At 39.0% G+C, this 19,752-nt stretch overlaps 1 protein-coding gene across 1 annotated transcript in view; it reads left to right on the top strand.

The window, feature by feature from the left end:
• TMEM230 (transmembrane protein 230) overlaps positions 1-10,555 on the top strand; it is a 38,421-nt gene extending 27,866 nt beyond the window's left edge. Inside the window, exon 5 of the mRNA XM_082431471.1 lies at positions 562-10,555. Within this exon, the coding sequence (XP_082287597.1) occupies positions 562-594 (33 nt within the window). The 3' untranslated portion in view covers positions 595-10,555. The remainder of the gene's footprint in view (positions 1-561) is intronic.
• The last annotated feature ends 9,197 nt before the right edge of the window (positions 10,556-19,752 follow it).

The following is a 19,752-nucleotide window of genomic DNA, read 5'->3' as shown; positions in this document are numbered from 1 at the left end:
CCACAACTACTGAGCCCATGTGCCATAACTACTGAAGCCCACGCACCTTAGAGCCCCTCTGCAACAAGAGAAGCCACTGCAATGAGAAGCCTGAGCACCACAACGAAGAGTAACCCCCACTTGCCGCAATTAGAGGAAGCCCGCAGGCAGCAACAAAGAGCCAACGTAGCCAAAAATAAATAAATTTATATAAAAATAAGAAAACGTAATTTATCTAATGCCAGTCTTTCTTGTTTTGTCATCAATGCACCCGTGGGTATTCATTTTCCTGACTACTGCTTTGACTGCACTCCAAGATGCTGACATGTAGCTCTTTAATTATTGTTTATTTCTGAATAGTTTATAAATAAAAAAATTTTCCTTTTGGAAACAAGAATCATTTAGAAAGCTTTTCCAAAATTTCCAAGTTAACAAAATTTTGGCTAAATTTTTCTTACTTTTTAATTCTATTGCATGGTGGCCAGAGAATATGGCCTGTGTGACTTTTCACTTTTCTGTAACTCTAATCTACCTGTCTCAAGTCTGTTCTCTGATCCCCCGATTTTTGTTCCTTTTTCACAGGATGCTCCAGTGAACATGTGCCAGCATTACTGAGCAGTTCCTGTGGAGAGAGAGGGGTGTGGTTCTCCCCTGGAGCTTCCTCCATCTTAAGCTATTCAACTGCCCCACCTTTCTGACCCCCATCCCATCACTGTCATGTGTTGACACAGGAAAGGAAAATCTGCTCTAATTTAGAAATTCACAGTAGGACATGTGTGGCTTGCCTCCAATGTCCTGGGGTTCATCTCTGGAGATGTTTGAATCCCTCTTTAGTAAATCTAGGAAATCAACATGGTGCTCATCAGACTGCAGGCGCCTCCTCTCTTTTTCCTTGAAAACTGTACCTCTCTTAATGTGTTTCAAAGATAGCTTTGTCTTTTTCATGGCCCGGACCATAAACTAAAACCCCAAGCCAGTGTTTCCCACACTGTGTTCCATAACATCAGTCCTGTAGATATTAATATGTGATATACAGAAATGGTTCTGTTTGGGGACTGCTGAATTAAAGAGAACTGACTACAACGGGTACCCTCAGAGCCTCTGTATTTTCTAGTGCATTAATTGACTTAATAAGAGGAAGGGAGAGCATGGTTTTGTGTCTCAAACTAATGTGGAATGCAACCTTTCTGTGTGACATCAAGGGTAATGTTTCATAACAGACACTGCATGCCACTGCTATTCTCTTTTTTGTTGTTATTAGATGTTTATTTTTACTTTTTAAAATTTAAGCACAGTTAACACAGTGTTGGGTTAGTTTCAAGTGTACAGCAAAATGATTATTATACATACATATATGTTTATATGCCACTACTATTTTCAGATATGCTACTATGAAGTCTTTTGTTTGTCTTGGTCAAATTTTCTTTAGCTCAATGGTTAGAGCCTGTCCTTCACTCCACCCTCTCAGTGTGCTTGTATCGTGATTCTGCAATCCAGTGTTTCTGCTACCCCCCTAGAATTCTTACTGTATGCACATCAGATCAGCCTGCCACCTATGTTCTCATGAAGTGCACAGATAAACCCTTTGGAAGAACAGGACCAAGGACAGAGGCTTGCAGTGTGCCTCTGAAATAGGGAGGACACACACATTTCATTGGTATTTGGTAGATGCTGCCTAAGCCAGCGCTTCTTATACTTCTTTGTGCAGGTGAATTACCTGGGAATATTTCTTAAATGCAGACTCTGATTCAGTAAGTTTGGAGTAGGGTCTGAGATTCTGCATTTCCAACAAGCTCCCAGGTGATGCTAATGCTGCAAGCCCTGGGACTACATTTTGAGTAGTAAGGTATTAGAGCACTGAGTTGAGAAGGATTCTAAGGCTACATTTGTGCTCATTGGGAAAGAGTGCCATGATCAATTAGTAATGTTTGCCATGAACAGAGGAATGAGTTGTGAATACATGCCATCTTTGTCCTACAGCTCTCTCTCTATGTTGAAAATGATTTATTATTCAAGATAGTAGAGAAAATAAAAGTCATAACTAAGAACGTTAAGCAAGCATGAAAATGGATGTCTATATATTCTAGATGGCATACATTCCAAGATGTATTTTTATATTTTTAAAAAGGCAAAGTTGGACTTTTCCCTGCCATATTTGCTAGGAAGGCCCAACTCCATCTTTTCTGAAGTGGGTCATTAGGTTTTATCATAGGGATTTTTATCAACTGTTGCTATCCAATCAAAGAATCAAAATAAAATGATGCTGCTATATTACGAAAAAAAAAAAAAAAGGCAAGGTTGGAGAATGAACTTTACACTACTTTCCTATTTGTGTAAAACAATAATATACTCTGACAATACCAAGAGTTGATAAAGCTATAGAAATTTCTTATACTGCTAGTGAGAATATAAGCAGGTATAACCACTTTGGAGAACTAGCTGGCATTATTATTAAAGTTGAAGGCATTTGTACTCTATAACCCGGTAATTTCCCTTCTGGGTACACACATGAGAGAAATTCATGCACCTATGCACCAAGACCCATGGACAAGAATGTTCACAGCAGCATTGCATTTAACAGCCCCCAACTGCAGACAACTCAAATGTCTATCAAGAGGACATTAAGATGGAAAAATTAGAAAATTTTTAAGTGAAGAAATTGTAGTAAGTTTCTTTTTTGTTGTTTTATTGTTTTGTTTTGTGGTAAATTTCTAACGAAATACTACATGATAATAAAAATGACAAAACTACAGCTATGTGCGGATGAATATCACAAACAAAATGTTGATTGAAAGAAACAAGACTCAAAAGACAATACAAGACTCAAAGGATTATACAGACTCCATTCTGTAAATTTTGAAAACAGGAAAAACTAAATTATATCACTTAGGGATATATATGAAGATGCTAAAGTTTTTGTTTTGTTTTGTTTTGTTTTTAAGGCAAGGAAATAACTATCACAGAAGTCAGAATCATGGGCATCTAAAAGGATGAGAAGTTATGACCAGGGAGGGGCACACAGGGAGCTTTGGGAAGGGAACTTCTCATTTCTATTCCTTCACCTGGGTGTTGATGAGTTTTTTGTTTTAGTTAAACTCTACATGCAAGTTTTTTTGTTTCTTGTTTTGCATTTTTCTCTATGCTATATACAACACATGCTATATATAACAAACTCATATATTTATAAACATGTGTGATTATTTGTAGAGAATTTGGAGGGAAGGAGACACAGAAAACTGGTAATCATGATTGCCCTATAGAGGAGAACTGGGGGTTGGAGTATCCAAATGACAGGTTGACTTTTCATTTTATTTCTTTTTTTTAAAATTTTATTTATTTATTTTTATGGCTGTGTTGGGTCTTTTTTTCTGTGCAAGGGCTTTCTCTAGTTGTGGCAAGCGGGGGCCACTCTTCATCACGGTGCGCGGGCCTCTCACTATTGCGGCCTCTCTTGTTGAGGAGCACAGGCTCCAGACGCGCAGACTCAGTAATTGTGGCTCACGGGCCCAGCTGCTCCGCGGCATGTGGGATCTTCCCAGAGCAGGGCTCGAACCCGTGTCCCCTGCATTGGCAGTCAGATTGTCAACCACTGCGCCACCAGGGAAACCCCTCATTTTATTTCCTGAGTTCAGATTGAGGGGTTCTTTCTATTAAAAATAGTTAATTAGAAACCAGTATCTCCCACTGCCTACCTCTCCCCCAGCTCCACAAATTAAAAAATAGCACCATTCTACTTATACATAGAGCCTGTGACTGACATTATTCCATTTGCCAATCTCTAATCTCCCTCATATTTGGACATAGGGGAGGATTCCAATTCCCTGTCCCCTTAAAGTTAGGTATGACCATCAACTTGCTCTTGCTAATGAAATAAGGACAAAAGTGACATGTGCCTCATCTAGGAAGAAGCAACTAACAATCAGTACATGTCCTCCATCTTCCTTTCTCTCTGTGGTGGTGACCAGTGGTGTTTCAGATGGGGCAGCCCTGTTAACTTGTTTCCTGAATTGCAATGTACATGTAATGTGAGTGAAAAATAAACTCTAGTTTTGAGCCACTTAGATTGTTGTTTGATACTGCAGCTTTACCTAACCTATACTGACTAAAACAGAGCCCTCATTTTTCCAAGCACACAGTTTCATGAAGGCTTGAGCTCTAAGTACTTATTTCCCCTTTGATGACCATACTCACACATCCATCTTTTAACCTATTCCCTCTAGGAAAAGATTAATGACCGTGCATGATCATGGTGGTTTCTTTTGCTGTCCAAAAGATGAAAGTCAGATCCTGTGAAGTTTAAAGAAAAATCCAAATGGATGGTCATCTATGGAAAGGACTGTCTTACACATTTCCACATAGGTAGACTCAGGTGAGGGATAGTATGGTTCCTTGTGGGGAGGAAAAGAATGGAGGTTAGAAGAGGGACAAAGGAGGCTGATGAGGCCTACTCAGTCATGAAGGGATCTTTCTAACCCAGTTCCTCTGCATTTATTTCCCCATAACCCTGAAGACCCTCCTAGCCTGGCCCTGGAGAGAGGATGCAGAACCTGGAGGAGGGTCTACCTGTCAGAATGGGGTATCAGAAATAGGGAAGAGGGGGCATTTCCCAAGAGTGACTGGGCCATGCGTGTTCTCTAATGGAAGGGACATGTGAGTTGAGGACTTAGAAGACTTAATAACTAAGTGGATCTGAATATCGGCCTCTTCATATATCCCTGTTAAGTTTGCTTTTACTTGTTCAGCCCATCATTCTAGCCCATGGGAATTGCCCTAAAACATGGTATTATCATCTCATGTAGTAACTATTCCTTCAAGCTTGAGTCATTTACAATTTGATAAACATTTTTTCATTACAAACCACTGATTAATACGTTAAACAGACAAGGACAGTACAGGCTTCCATGGGGCACTTTTAAAGAATACGAAAGTAAGACTCCTTTAACAAAGGATCCACACAATTTCTTGATTATGTGCACAAAGGTATCTCAAATTCAGATAGCTTATTACCATACAAAAGTATAGGGAAGTATTGGGATTTGGCTTGTAGCAGGGAATACTATGTAAGGCTATGGGCTTTTATCTTTGAGATCCATGAGCATCTTGAAATATTGTTAAATAAATGATAATATTGATTAAGCTATAATTACTGCTGGTGATGTGTCTGAAATTCTCTCTTCCTTCTGGGCATGCATACAATTTTTTCCAGCCCTCAGGATTTTAGGAACAACCTTTGGAATGTATCACATAAGGTCTACTAATCACTTGGTTCATTGTGTTTTTTTTATTTCTTTTATCATGTAGTTATATAAAAAGATACATCTTATCTTTCAGTCTAGTTGTAGTCATCAGCCTTCAAGAGGGTTCTCATGATAATCACTTCATGGTATTCTTGCCCTTGTGTAGTCTCCTCTCATCTTGAAGCAAGGCTGGCTTGTGTGATCAATAGAATATGGCAGAAGTGATGGTGGGTGTCTTCCAAAGCCAGATCAGAAAAGGCAACACAGTTTCTGCCTTGACCTCTTACATTGCTTTCTCTGGGAGAAGCCAGCCTCCATGCCACAAGACCATTCAGCAACTTTATGGAGAAACCCATAAGGAAAGGAACAAACTTGCCAGCCATGAGAGAGCCCTGGCCAAGCCTCCAGGTCACTGCAGTCCTGGCTGACATCTGTGACCTCAAGAGAGATCCTGGGTCAGGAACACCAAGCCAAACAACTCCCAAATCCCTGCATGGCAGAAACCATGGAAGATGAAGTTCATCACTTCAGCCACTAAATTTAGAATATTTGTTACACAGTGATAGTAACTAATGTACAAGTCCTTGAGCTCATGGTATTAATCAATATCCTTAAGATTGAAGATTTGGCAGGGGATAGTGTAGCAAACAGATGGAAAGTTAGGTTAGGGACAAGCCCTGCTTACCAGACTTAACAAAAAAATTCTCCCAGAAGCTTTTCTGGCTAAATCCCAGTACTTCCTACCATATGCATGCAGGAAATCAGGCTCTTTCTGCCCCTAAAACATGTTTAGTTCAATTCATGAGAAATTTAGTGAACACCTGCTATGTGGCAGGTCCTGTGTGAGATTCTGGGGATCCAAGGACAAGTCATACTGCTTTTCCTCCAAAAGCCCATATTTTAGCTGGAAAGGCAGCCTCACATACAACTAATAAGTGGGTAGTGAAACAGCAGTTCCTGCCATGCTGTGATAATGGGGCTGGAGGGCTTGGACCAGAACGGGGGCACACAGGTGGTGAGACCTTAAGAAAAAGCAACGTCTTCCCAGATGAAGTGAGAATGCAAGGGTAGGAAACAAGCATTCATTCTAGGCAGAGAGGGCAGGCAACATGAATTAAAAACCATCTGATGAATCTAGGGGACTGGAAGGTTGAGGTGGAGCCAGTCTGGGAAGGGCCTTGAAGGCCATGCTAAGGAATATGGACTGTCTCCTGTAAGCAAAGAAGGGTAAGTGATTCAGGATGGTATTAGGAGCAACCTGGGTGGTTATTAAAAGGTTTCAAGCTGGACCAAAGTTAATCCTAATAGTTTTACAGAAAGGCACCATACGCTTCTATACTTTAGTTGAAGCTAAGAAGAATTAATAGGGACTCCCTCAATGGTTAAGAATCCCCCTGACAAAGCAGGGGACACAGGTACAAGCCCTGGTCCAGGAAAATCCCACATGCTGTGGAGGAACTAAGCCCAGGCACCACAACTACTGAGCCTGCACTCTAGAGCCTGGAGGCACAACTACTGAGTCCGCGTGCCACAACTACTGAATCCTGCACACCTAGAGCCCATGCTCCACAACAAGAGAAGCCACTGCAGTGAGAAGCCCATGCACCGCAATGAAGAGTAGCCCCCGCTCGCCACAACTAGAGAAAGCACTTGAGCAGCAATGAAGACCCAACGCAGCCAAAAATAAGGTTAATTAATTAATTTTTAAAAAGAAGAATTAATAAACAGAAAAATTTATTCAAAAGCTAAGTTAAAAAAATTTATAGATTAATATCAACAAGACATATGAACAGTAAACTTTGCTGTTATAAACAAGCGCTACACATACTGTATAGCACTTTGGGTCAAACATATTTAGGAATATTTGCACCTTCAGTGGCTATAACTCTATATATTAGTGATATAAATATATTATCTTTGTCACGGCATTCTAATAAAAATGTGACATACAATTGAGTGCATGAACACCAAGTATTAATTATTAATCTTAAGCTGGTTTGGGTTCAGCAAATTGTTCCTAGTAAAGTGTAAATTTTTTTTTAAAGGATGCATTTATTATAAGGATATGAGGTACATCTTTATAACACAGAAATGCACTAGGCTGCAGGAAGGGTCTGGAACTAAGAGGATGAACAAGTCAGGAATCCAGGTCATAGTTCCTCTAACCTCTCTCATCTTTGCCTTTCTTTGCATTCTTGTTCTTCTTATTCTCTTTTACTTTGTCTTCCTTCTCTTCCTCCTCCTCCCCCTCTTCCTTCTCTCTTTCTCATCTCTGCAGATTGGCTTTCTCTGCTTCTTGGGCCTTACTGCTGATGGCTGCAGTGGTGTGCTGGAACTAGGTCTTACAGACTCTTGAAAGAAAATTGTTATTTTCAGGAATTTTGTAGTCTAGCTCTTAAACACACCCATTATTAAAAATTAAATTATAGGGCTTCCCTGGTGATGCAGTGGATAAGAATCCACCTGCCAATGCAGGGGACACGGGTTCGAGCCCTGGTGCGGGAAGATCCCACATCCTGCGGAGCAACAAAGCCCCTGCACCACAACTACTGAGCCTGTGCTCTAGAGCCCAAAAACCACAACTACTGAAGCTCATGTGCCACAACTACTGAAGCCCGTGTGCTTAGAGCCCGAGTTCCACAACAAGAGAAGCCACCACAATGAAAAGCCCGCACACCACAATGAAGAGTAACGCCTGCTCTCCACAACTAGAGAAAAACCCGCGCGCAGCAACGAAGACCCACCGCAGCCAAAAATAAATGAATAAACTAAATGTATATTTAAAAAAAATAAATTATATAGGGACTACCCTGGTGGTGCAGTGGTTAAAAATCCACCAGCCAAGTATTCTTCAGTATACAGAAATCAATCAATGTGATACACCATATTAACAAATTGAAGGATAAAAGCCATATGATCATCTCAATAGATGCAGAAAAAGCTTTCAACAAAATTCAACACCCATTTATGAAAAAAACTCTCCAGAAAGTAGGCATAGAGGGAACTTACCTCAACATAATAAAGGCCATATATGAGAAACCCACAGCCAACATCATTCTCTATGGTGAAAAACTGAAACCATTTCAACTAAGATCAGGAACAAGACAAGGTTACCCACTCTCACCACTATTATTCAACACAGTTTTGGAAGTTTTAGCCACAGCAATCAGAGAAGAAAAAGAAATAACAGGAATCCAAATCAGAAAAGAAGAAGTAAAGCTGTCACTCTTTGCATGTGACATAGATAATCCTAAAGACACTACCAGAAAACTACTAGAGCTAATCAATGAATTTGGTAAAGTAGCAGGACACAAAATTAATGCACAGAAATCTCTAGCATTCTTATACACTAATGATGAAAAATCTGAAAGAGAAATTAAGGAAACACTCCCATTTACCATTGCTATAAAAAGAATAAAATACCTAGGAATAAACCTACCTACGGAGATAAAAGACCTATATGCAGAAAACTATAAGACACTGATGAAAGAAATTAAAGATGATACAAACAGATGGAGAGATATACCACGTTCTTGGATTGGAAGAATCAATATTGTGAAAATGACTATACTACCCAAAGCAATCTACAGATTCAATGCAATCCCTATCAAATTACCAATGGCATTTCTCACAGAACTAGAATGAAAAATTTCACAATTTGTATGGAAACACAAAAGACCCTGAATAGCCAAAGCAATATTGAGAAAGAAATACAGAGCTGGAGTAATCAGGCTCCCTGACTTCAGATGATACTGTAAAGCTACAGTAATCAAGACAATATGATACTGGAAAAAAACAGAAATATAGATCAATGGAACAGGATAGAAAGCCCAGAGATAAACCCACACACATATGGTCACCTTATTTTTGATAAAGGAGGCAAGAATATTCAACGGAGAAAAGACAGCCTCTTCAATAAGTGGTGCTGGGAAAACTAGACAGCTACATGTAAAAGAATGAAATTAGAACACTCCCTACCACCATACACAAAAATAAACTCAAAATGGATTAAAGACCTAAATGTAAGACCAGACACTATCAAACTCTTAGAGGAAAACATAGGCACAACACTCTATGATATAAATCACAGCAAGATCCTTTTTGACCACCTCCTAGATAAATGGAAATAAAAACACAAATAAACAAATGGGACCTAATGAAACTTCAAAGCTTTTGCACATCAAAGGAAACCATACACAAGACGAAAAGACAACCCTCAGAATGGGAGAAAATATTTGCAAATGAAGAAACTGAGAAAGGATTAATCTCCAAAATGTACAAGCAGCTCATGTAGCTCAATATCAAAAAAACAAACAACCCAATCCAAAAATGAGCAGAAGACCTAAATAGACATTTCTCCAAAGAAGATATACAGATTGCCAATAAACACATGAAAGAATGCTCAACATCACTAATTATTAGAAAAATGCAAATGAAAACTACAATGAGGTATCACCTCACACCAGTCAGAATGGCCATCATCAAAAAATCTACAAACAATAAATGTTGGAGAGGGTGTGGGGAAAAGGGAACCCTCTTGCACTGTTGGTGGGAATGTAAATTGATACAGCCACTCTGGAGAACAGTATGGAGGTTCCTTAAAAAACTAAAAATAGAACTACCATATGACCCAGCAATCCCAATCCTGGGCATATACACTGAGAAAACCATAATTCAAAAAGAGTCATGCACCACAATGTTCATTGCAGCTGTATTTACAATAGCCATGACATGGAAGCAACCTAAGTGTCCATCGGCAGATGAATGGATAAAGAAGTTGTGGCACATATATACACTGGACTATTACTCTGCCATAAAAAGGAACGAAATTGAGTTATTTGTGGACATGAAGTCTGTCACACAGAGTGAAGTAAGTCAGAAAAAGAAAAACAAATACTGTTTGCTAACATATATGGAATCTAAAAACAAACAAACAAACAGAAAAAACGGTTATGAAGAACCTAGGGGCAGGACAGGAATAAAGACACAGATGTAGAGAATGGACTTGAGGACATAAGGAGGGTGAAGAGTAAGCTGGGACAAAGTGAGAGAGTGGCATGGACTCTGTCCGTGAGAGTATATATATATGGACTTATATATACTACCAAATGTAAAATATATAGCTAGTGGGAAGCAGCCGCCTAGCACAGGGAGATCAGCTCCGTTCTTTGTGACCACCTAGAGGGGTGGGATAGGGAGGGTGGGAGGGAGATGCAAGAGGGAGGAGATATGGGGATATATGTATATGTATAGCTGATTCACTTTGTTATAAAGCAGAAACTAACACACCGTTGTAAAGCAATTATACTCCAATAAAGATGTTAAAAAAAAAAGAAGAATCCACCTGCCAAAGCAGGGGACATGGTTCGAGCCCTGGTCCAGGAAGATCCCACATGCTGCAGAGCAACTAAGCCCATGCACCAGAACTACTGAGCCTGCACTCTAGAGCCTGCAAGCCACAACTACTGAGCCCCTGTACCACAACTACTGAAGCCCGTGCAGCTAGAGCCTGTGCTCCCCAACCAAAGAAGCCACCACAATGAGAAGCCCGTGCACCACAACAAAGAGAAGCCCCCACTCACTGCAACTAGAGAAAGCCCACACACAGCAACAAAGACCCAATGCAACCAAAATAAATAAATAAATAAATTTTAAAAATTAAATTATACAAATTAAAAATACATATATTTTATTAAAACTGAAAGTAATAAATACTTGAAAACCATCAATTCCTAATTATGTATTTTACTACATTTTCTATTGTCTATGCTCTGGAGGCTATTTGTGTCTATTTTATCTGTATGTTGGAAATATGATACAATGGTATAGCATTGTGCATCTATTTCTAAGTCTGCATTTGGTTTATCTTCATGTCTGTAGCTAGAAATTGGCCATGATAGGAAAATTTACACCACAGAAACTGGCAGAAATTATCATCAAGACTTGATTCGAGACAGCAGAAGCAAGAAAAACTACAATCCTGCAGCCCGTGGACCAAAAACCACAGTTACAGAAAGATAGACAAGATGAAAAGGCAGAGGGCTATGTACCAGATGAAGGAACAAGAAAAAACCCCAGAAAAACAACTAAATGAAGTGGAGATAGGCAACCTTCCAGAAAAAGAATTCAGAATAATGAGAGTGAAGATGATCCAGGACCTTGGAATAAGAATGGAGGCAAAGATCGAGAAGATGCAAGAAATGATTAACAAAGACCTAGAAGAATTAAAGAACAAACAAACAGAGATGACCAATACAATAACTGAAATGAAAACTACACTAGAAGGAATCAATAGCAGAATAACTGAGGCAGAAGAACGGATAAGTGACCTGGAAGACAGAATGGTGGAATTCACTGCTGCGGAACAGACTAAAGAAAAAAGAATGAAAAGAAATGAAGACAGCCTAAGAGACCTCTGGGAAAACATTAAACGCAACAACATTCGCATCATAGGGGTCCCAGAAGGAGAAGAGAGAGAGAAAGGACCAGAGAAAGTATTTGAAGAGATTATAGTCGAAAACTTCCCTAACATGGGAAAGGAAACAGCCACCCAAGTCCAGGAAGCGCAGAGAGTCCCATACAGGATAAACCCAAGGAGAAACACGCCGAGACACATAGTAATCAAAGTGGCAAAAATTAAAGACAAAGAAAAATTATTGAAAGCAGCAAGGGAAAAACGACAAATAACATACAAGGGAACTCCCATAAGGTTAACAGCTGATTTCTCAGCAGAAACTCTACAAGCCAGAAGGGAGTGGCATGATATACTTAAAGTGATGAAAGAGAAGAACCTACAACGAAGATTACTCTACCCGGCAAGGATCTCATTTAGATTTGATGGAGAAATCAAAAGCTTTACAGACAAGCAAAAGCTAAGAGAATTCAGCACCACCAAACCAGCTCCACAACAAATGCTAAAGGAACTTCTCTAAGTGGGAAACACAAGAGAAGAAAAGGACCTACAAAAACAAACCCAAAACAATTAAGAAAATGGTCATAGGAACATACATATCGATAATTACCTTAAACGTGAATGGATTAAATGCCCCAACCAAAAGACATAGACTGGCTGAATGGATACAAACACAAGACCCATATATATGCTGTCTACAAGAGACCCACTTTAGACCTAGGGACACATACAGACTGAAAGGGAGGGGGTGGAAAAAGATATTCCATGCAAATGGAAATTCAAAGAAAGCTGGAGTAGCTATACTCATATCAGATAAGATAGACTTTAAAATAAAGAATGTTACAAGAGACAAGGAAGGACACTACATAATGATCAAGGGATCAATCCAAGAAGAAGATATAACAATTATAAATATATATGCACCCAACATAGGAGCACCTCAATACATAAGGCAACTGCTAACAGCTATAAAAGAGGAAATTGACAGTAACACAATCATAGTGGGGGACTTTAACACCTCATTTACACCAATGGACAGATCATCCAAAATAAAAATAAATAAGGAAACAGAAGCTTTAAATGACACAGTAGACTAGATAGATTTAATTGATATATATAGGACATTCCATCCAAAAACAGCAGATTACACGTTCTTCTCAAGTGTGCATGGAACATTCTCCAGGATAGATCACATCTTGGGTCACAAATCAAGCCTCAGTAAATTTAAGAAAATTGAAATCATATCAAGCATCTTTTCTGACCACAACGCTATGAGATTAGAAATGAATTACAGGGAAAAAAACGTTAAAAACACAAACACATGGAGGCTAAACAAAACGTTACTAAATAACCAAGAGATCACTGAAGAAATCAAAGAGGAAATTAAAAAAATACCTAGAGACAAATGACAATGAAAACACGACGACCCAAAACCTATGGGATGCAGCGAAAGCAGTTCTAAGAGGGAAGTTTATAGCTATACAAGCCTACCTAAAGAAACAAGAAAAATCTCAAGTAAACAATCTAACCTTACACCTAAAGAAACTAGAGAAAGAAGAACAAACAAAACCCAAAGTTAGCAGAAGGAAAGAAATCATAAAGATCAGAGCAGAAATAAATGAAATAGAAACAAAGAAAACAATAGCAAAGATCAATAAAACTAAAAGTTGGTTCTTTGAGAAGATAAACAAAATTGATAAGCCATTAGCCAGACTCTTCAAGAAAAAGAGGGAGAGGACTCAAATCAGTAAAATCGGAAATGAAAAAGGAGAAGTTACAACAGACACCGCAGAAATGCAAAGCATCCTAAGAGACTACTACAAGCAACTTTATGCCAATAAAATGGACAACCTGGAAGAAATGGACAAATTTTTAGAAAGGTATAACCTTCCAAGACTGAACCAGGAAGAAACAGAAAATATGAACAGACCAATCACAAGTAATGAAATTGAAACTGTGATTAAAAATCTTCCAACAAACAAAAGTCCAGGACCAGATGGCTTCACAGGTGAATTCTATCAAACATTTAGAGAAGAGCTAACAGCTATCCTTCTCAAACTCTTCCAAAAAATTGCAGAGGAAGGAACACTCCCAAACTCATTCTATGAGGCCACCATCACCCTGATACCAAAACCAGACAAAGACACTACAAAAAAAGAAAATTACAGACCAATATCACTGATGAATATAGATGCAAAAATCCTCAACAAAATACTAGCAAACAGAATCCAACAACACATTAAAAGGATCATACACCACGATCAAGTGGGATTTATCCCAGGGATGCAAGGATTCTTCAATATACACAAATCAATCAATGTGATACACCATATTAACAAATTGAAGAAGAAAAACCATATGATCATCTCAATAGATGCAGAAAAAGCTTGTGACAAAATTCAACACCCATTTATGATAAAAACTCTACAGAAAGTGGGCATAGAGGGAATCTACCTCAACATAATAAAGGCCATATATGACAAACCCACAGCAAACATCATTCTCAATGGTGAAAAACTGAAAGCATTTCCTCTAAGATCAGGAACGAGACAAGGATGTCCACTCTCACCAGTATTATTCAACATAGTTCTGGAAGTCCTAGCCACGGCAATCAGAGAAGAAAAAGAAATAAAAGGAATACAAATTGGAAAAGAAGAAGTAAAACTGTCACTGTTTGCGGGTGATATGATACTATACATAGAGAATCCTAAAACTGCCACCAGAAAACTGCTAGAGCTAATTAATGAATATGGTAAAGTTGCAGGATACAAAATTAATGCACAGAAATCTCTTGCATTCCTATACACTAATGATGAAAAATCTGAAAGAGAAATTATGGAAACACTCCCATTTACCATTGCAACAAAAAGAATAAAATACCTAGGAATAAACCTACCTAGGGAGACAAAAGACCTGTATGCAGAAAACTATAAGACACTGATGAAAGAAATTAAAGATGATACCAACAGATGGAGAGATATACCATGTTCTTGGATTGGAAGAATCAACATTGTGAAAATGACTCTACTACCCAAAGCAATCTACAGATTCAATGCAATCCCTATCAAATTACCAATGGCATTTTTTACGGAGCTAGAACAAATCATCTTAAAATTTGTATGGAGACACAAAAGACCCCGAATAGCCAAAGCAGTCTTGAGGCAAAAAAATGGAGCTGGAGGAATCAGACTCCCTGACTTCAGACTCTACTACAAAGCTACAGTAATCAAGACAATATGGTACTGGCACAAAAACAGAAACATAGATCAATGGAACAAGATAGAAAACCCAGAGATAAACCCATGCACCTATGGTCAACTAATCTATGACAAAGGAGGCAAAGATATACAATGGAGAAAAGACAGTCTCTTCAATAAGTGGTGCTGGGAAAACTGGACAGCTACATATAAAAGAATGAAATTAGAATACTCCCTAACACCATACACAAAAATAAACTCAAAATGGATTAGAGACCTAAATATAAGACTGGACACTACAAAACTCTTACAGGAAAACATAGGAAGAACACTCTTTGACATAAATCACAGCAAGATCTTTTTTGATCCACCTCCTAGAGTAATGGAAATAAAAAGAAAAATAAACAAATGGGACCTAATGAAACTTCAAAGCTTTTGCACAGCAAAGGAAACCATAAACAAGATGAAAAGACAACCCTCAGAATGGGAGAAAATATTTGCAAACTAATCAACGGACAAAGGATTAATCTCCAAAATATATAAACAGCTCATTCAGCTCAATATTAAAGAAACAAACAACCCAATCCAAAAATGGGCAGAAGGCCTAAATAGACATTTCTCCAAAGAAGATATACACATGGCCAGAAGCACATGAAAAGATGCTCAACATCACTAATTATTAGAGAAATGCAAATGAAAACTACAATGAGGTATCACCTCACTTCTGTTAGAATGGGTATCATCAGAAAATCTACAAACAACAAATGCTGGAGAGGGTGTGGAGAAAAGGGAACCCTCTTGCACTGTTGGTGGGATTGTAAATTGATACAGCCACTATGGAGAACAATATGGAGGTTCCTTAAAAAACTAAAAATAGAATTACCATATGACCCAGCAATCCCACTACTGGGCATATACCCAGAGCAAACCGTAATTGAAAAAGACACATGCACCCGAATGTTCATTGCAGCACTATTTACAATAGCCAGGTCATGGAAACAACCTAAATGCCCATCAACAGACAAATGGATAAAGAAGTTGTGGTACATATATACAATGGAATATTACTCAGCCATAAAAAGGAACGAAATTGAGTCATTTGTTGAGACGTGGATGGATCTAGAGACTGTCATACAGAGTGAAGTAAGTCAGAAAGAGAAAAACAAATATCGTATATTAATGCATGTATGTGGAACCTAGAAAAATGGTACAGATGAGCCGGTTTGCAGGGCAGAAGTTGAGACACAGATGTAGAGAATGGACATACGGACACCAAGGGGGGAAAACTGTGGTGGGGTGGGGATGGTGGTGTGCTGAATTGGGCGATTGGGATTGACATGTATACACTGATGTGTATAAAATTAATGCCTAATAAGAACCTGCAGTATAAAAAAACAAACAAACAAAACAACTAATACTAAACTTTCAAAAAAAAAAAAAGACTTGATTCATTGTTTTGTTGATTGTCAAAACTTAAGAAAGTAATAGTAAAATGTTAATAATGCAGAGTAGACCATGTGAAAGTATTACCCATTCAAAAATTAAACTTAATGGGACTTCCGTGGTGGTCCAGTGGTCCATCTGTCTTGCAATGCAAGGGATGGAGGTTTGATCCCTGGTCAGGGAACTAAGATCCCACGTGCTGCAGGGCAACTAAGCCCACACGCTGCAACTACAGAGCCCACGTGCTCTGGAACCTGCGTGCCACAACTAGAGAGAAGCCCACACACCACAACAAAGAGCCTGTGTGCTGCAATGAAAGATCCTGCATGCTGCAACTAAGGCCTGATGCAGCCAAAAAATAAATAAATAAATATGAAAAAAATTTAAACTTCAAATAGTGTATTTTGAACTCCAAAATAGTATACAATTTACATATTTTATATACATAGCCTTTGCATTGGGAATAGCACAAAAATTAGAGGAAATATTCTTCCAGTGTTCAAAAACCATCATATTTTTCAGCAAAGAAGTCCTCATATCACTGATAAATACGTAAAGATTTTTTTGTAAAGTTTTGAAATATGTTTTTGTTGTTTTACTTTTGCCTTCCTTGGTAACATAAATGAAAATTCATGTTCATAAACATTCATGTTGGAGCTATACTCACTCATCAATTGCAACTATAATTTTGCTACAAATACAAGGGTTCAGCAAAAATCAATGAAAGTTTTCTGTTAGAATCAATTGGCTAAGTGGAATTTGCAATAAACAGCATTCTATATTTTATTATCTATAATTTTTAAGCCATACATCCTTTATTTTATTTTATTATTATTATTTTTTGGTTGTGCTGGCTCTTCTTTGCTGTGCACAGGCTTTCTCTAGTTGTGGCGAGTGGGGCTACTCTTTGTTGTGGTGCAAGGGCTTCTCCTTGTGGTGGCTTCCCTTGTTGCAGAGCATGGGCTCTAGGCATGGGGGCTTCAGTAGTTGTGGCTCGTGGACTCTAGAGCGCAGGTGCAGTAGTTGTGGCACAGGGGTTTTGTTGCTCCTCAGCATGTGTAATCTTCCCAAACCAGGGCTCAAACCCATGTCTCCTGCATTGACAGGCAGATTCTTAACCACTGCGCCACCAGGGGAGTCCCAAGTTATGTTATTAAAAACAATGATTTGCAGATTGGGACACAAAACCATAACCATATGCTGGTTTACAAGCCACATCTATAATAAAGTAACCAAAAAAGTATAAAATGGAAGACAAGTAAAAATTCTATCAGGGAGGGGGAAAGATGGCAGAGTAGAAGGACGTGCATTCACTCCCTCTTGCGAGAGCACTGGAATCACAACTAACTGCTGAACAATCATTGACAGGAAGACACAGGAACTCACCAAAAAAGATACCGCATATCCAAAGACAAAGGAGAAGCCACGATGAGATGGTACGAGGGGTGCAATCACAAAAAAATCAAATCCTATAACTGCTGGGTGGGTGACTCACACACTGGAGAACACTTATACCACAGAAGTCCATCCACTGGAGTGAAGGTTCTGAGCCCCATGTCAGGCTTCCCAACCTGGGAGTCCAGCAATGGGAGGAGGAATTCCTAGAGAATCAGACTTTGAAGGTTAGCGGGATTTGATTGTAGGACTTTGACAGGACTGGGGTAAACAGAGACTCCACTCTTGGAGGGCACACACAAAGCAGTGTGCTCATGAGAACCCAGGGGAAGGAGCAGTGACCCCATTGGAGACTGAACCAGAACTACGTGGTAGTGTTGGAGGGTCTCCTGCAGAGGTGGGGGGTGAATGTGGCTCACCATGGGGACAAGGACAGTGGAAGCAGAAGTTCTGGGAAGTACTCCTTGGCATGAGCCCTCCCAGAGTCCACCATTAGCCCCACCAAAGAGCTGGGTAGGCTCCAGTGTTGGGTCACCTCAGGCCAAACAACCATCAGCAGACAAGCTGATTAAAGTTTTACTGAGCTCTGCCCACCAGGGCAGCACACAGCTCTACCCACCACCAGTCCCTCCCATCAGGAAACTTGCACAAACCTCTTAGATAGCTTCATCCACCAGAGGGCAGACAGCAGAGGCAAGAAGAACTACAATTCTGCAGCTGTGTAAGGAAAACCACATTCACAGAAAGATACAGAAAATGAAAAGGCAGAGGACTTTGCACCAGATAAAGGAACAAGATACAACCCCAGAAAAACAACTAAATGAAGTGGAGATAGGCAACCTTCCAGACAAAGAATTCAGAATAATGATAGTGAAGATGATCCAGGACCTTGGAAAAAGAATGGAAGCAAAGATCGAGAGGATGCAAGAAATTTTTAACAAAGACTTAGAAGAGTTAAAGAACAAACACCTAGAAAAATTAAAGAACAAACAAAGAGAGATAAACAATACAATAACTGAAATGAAATATACACTAGAAGGAATCAATAGCAGAATAACTGAGGCAGAAGAACGGATAAGTGACCTGGAAGACAGAATGGTGGAATTCACTGCTGTGGAACAGAATAAAGAAAAAACAGTGAAAAGAAATGAAGACAGCCTAAGAGACCACTGGGACAACAGCAAATGCAACAACATTTGCATTATAGGGGTCCCAGAAGGAGAAGAGAGAGAGAAAGGACCCAAGGAAATATTTGAAGAGATTATAGTCGAAAAATTCCCCAACATGGGAAAGGAAATGACCATCCAATTCCAGGAAGCACAGAGAGTCCCAGGCAAGATATATCCAAGGAGAAACATGCCGAGACACATAGTAATCACATTGACAAAAATTAAAGGCAAAGAAAAACTATTGAAAGCAACAAGGGAAAAACAAAAAATAACATACAAGGGAACCCCCATAAGGTTAACAGCTGATTTCTCAGCAGAAACTCTACAAGCCAGAAGGGAGTGGCACCATATATTTAAAGTGATGAAAGGGAAGAACCTACAACCAAAATTACTCTACCCAGCAAGGGTCTCATTCAGATTCGATGGAGAAATCAAAAGCTTTACAGACAAGCAAAAGCTAAGAGAATTCAGCACAACCAAACCAACTCCACAACAAATGCTAAAGGAACTTTTCTAAGTGGGAAACACAAGAGAAGAAAAGGACCTACAAAAAAAACCCCCATAACAATTAAGAAAATGGTAATAGTAAAATACATATCGATAATTACCTTAAGCGTGAATGGATTAAATGCTCCAACCAAAAGACACAAGCTCACTGAATAGATACAAAAACATGACCAATATATATGCTGTCTACAAGAGACCCACTTCAGACCTGGGGACACATAGAGACTGAAAGCAAGGGGATGGAAAAAGATATTCCATGCAAATGGAAATCAAAATAAAGCTGGAGCAGCAATACTCATATGAGATAAAATAGACTTTAAAATAATGTTACAAGAAACAAGGAAGGACTCTACATAATGAACAAGGGATCAATCCAAGAAGAAGATATAACAATTATAAATATATATGCACCC

This window comes from Balaenoptera physalus (genome assembly GCF_965194825.1).
Source record: "Balaenoptera physalus genome assembly, chromosome: 16".
Classification (NCBI taxonomy): Eukaryota; Metazoa; Chordata; class Mammalia; order Artiodactyla; family Balaenopteridae; genus Balaenoptera; species Balaenoptera physalus.
Note: the sequence above shows the minus strand (reverse complement) of the source record. Positions and strands in the feature narration are given on the sequence as shown.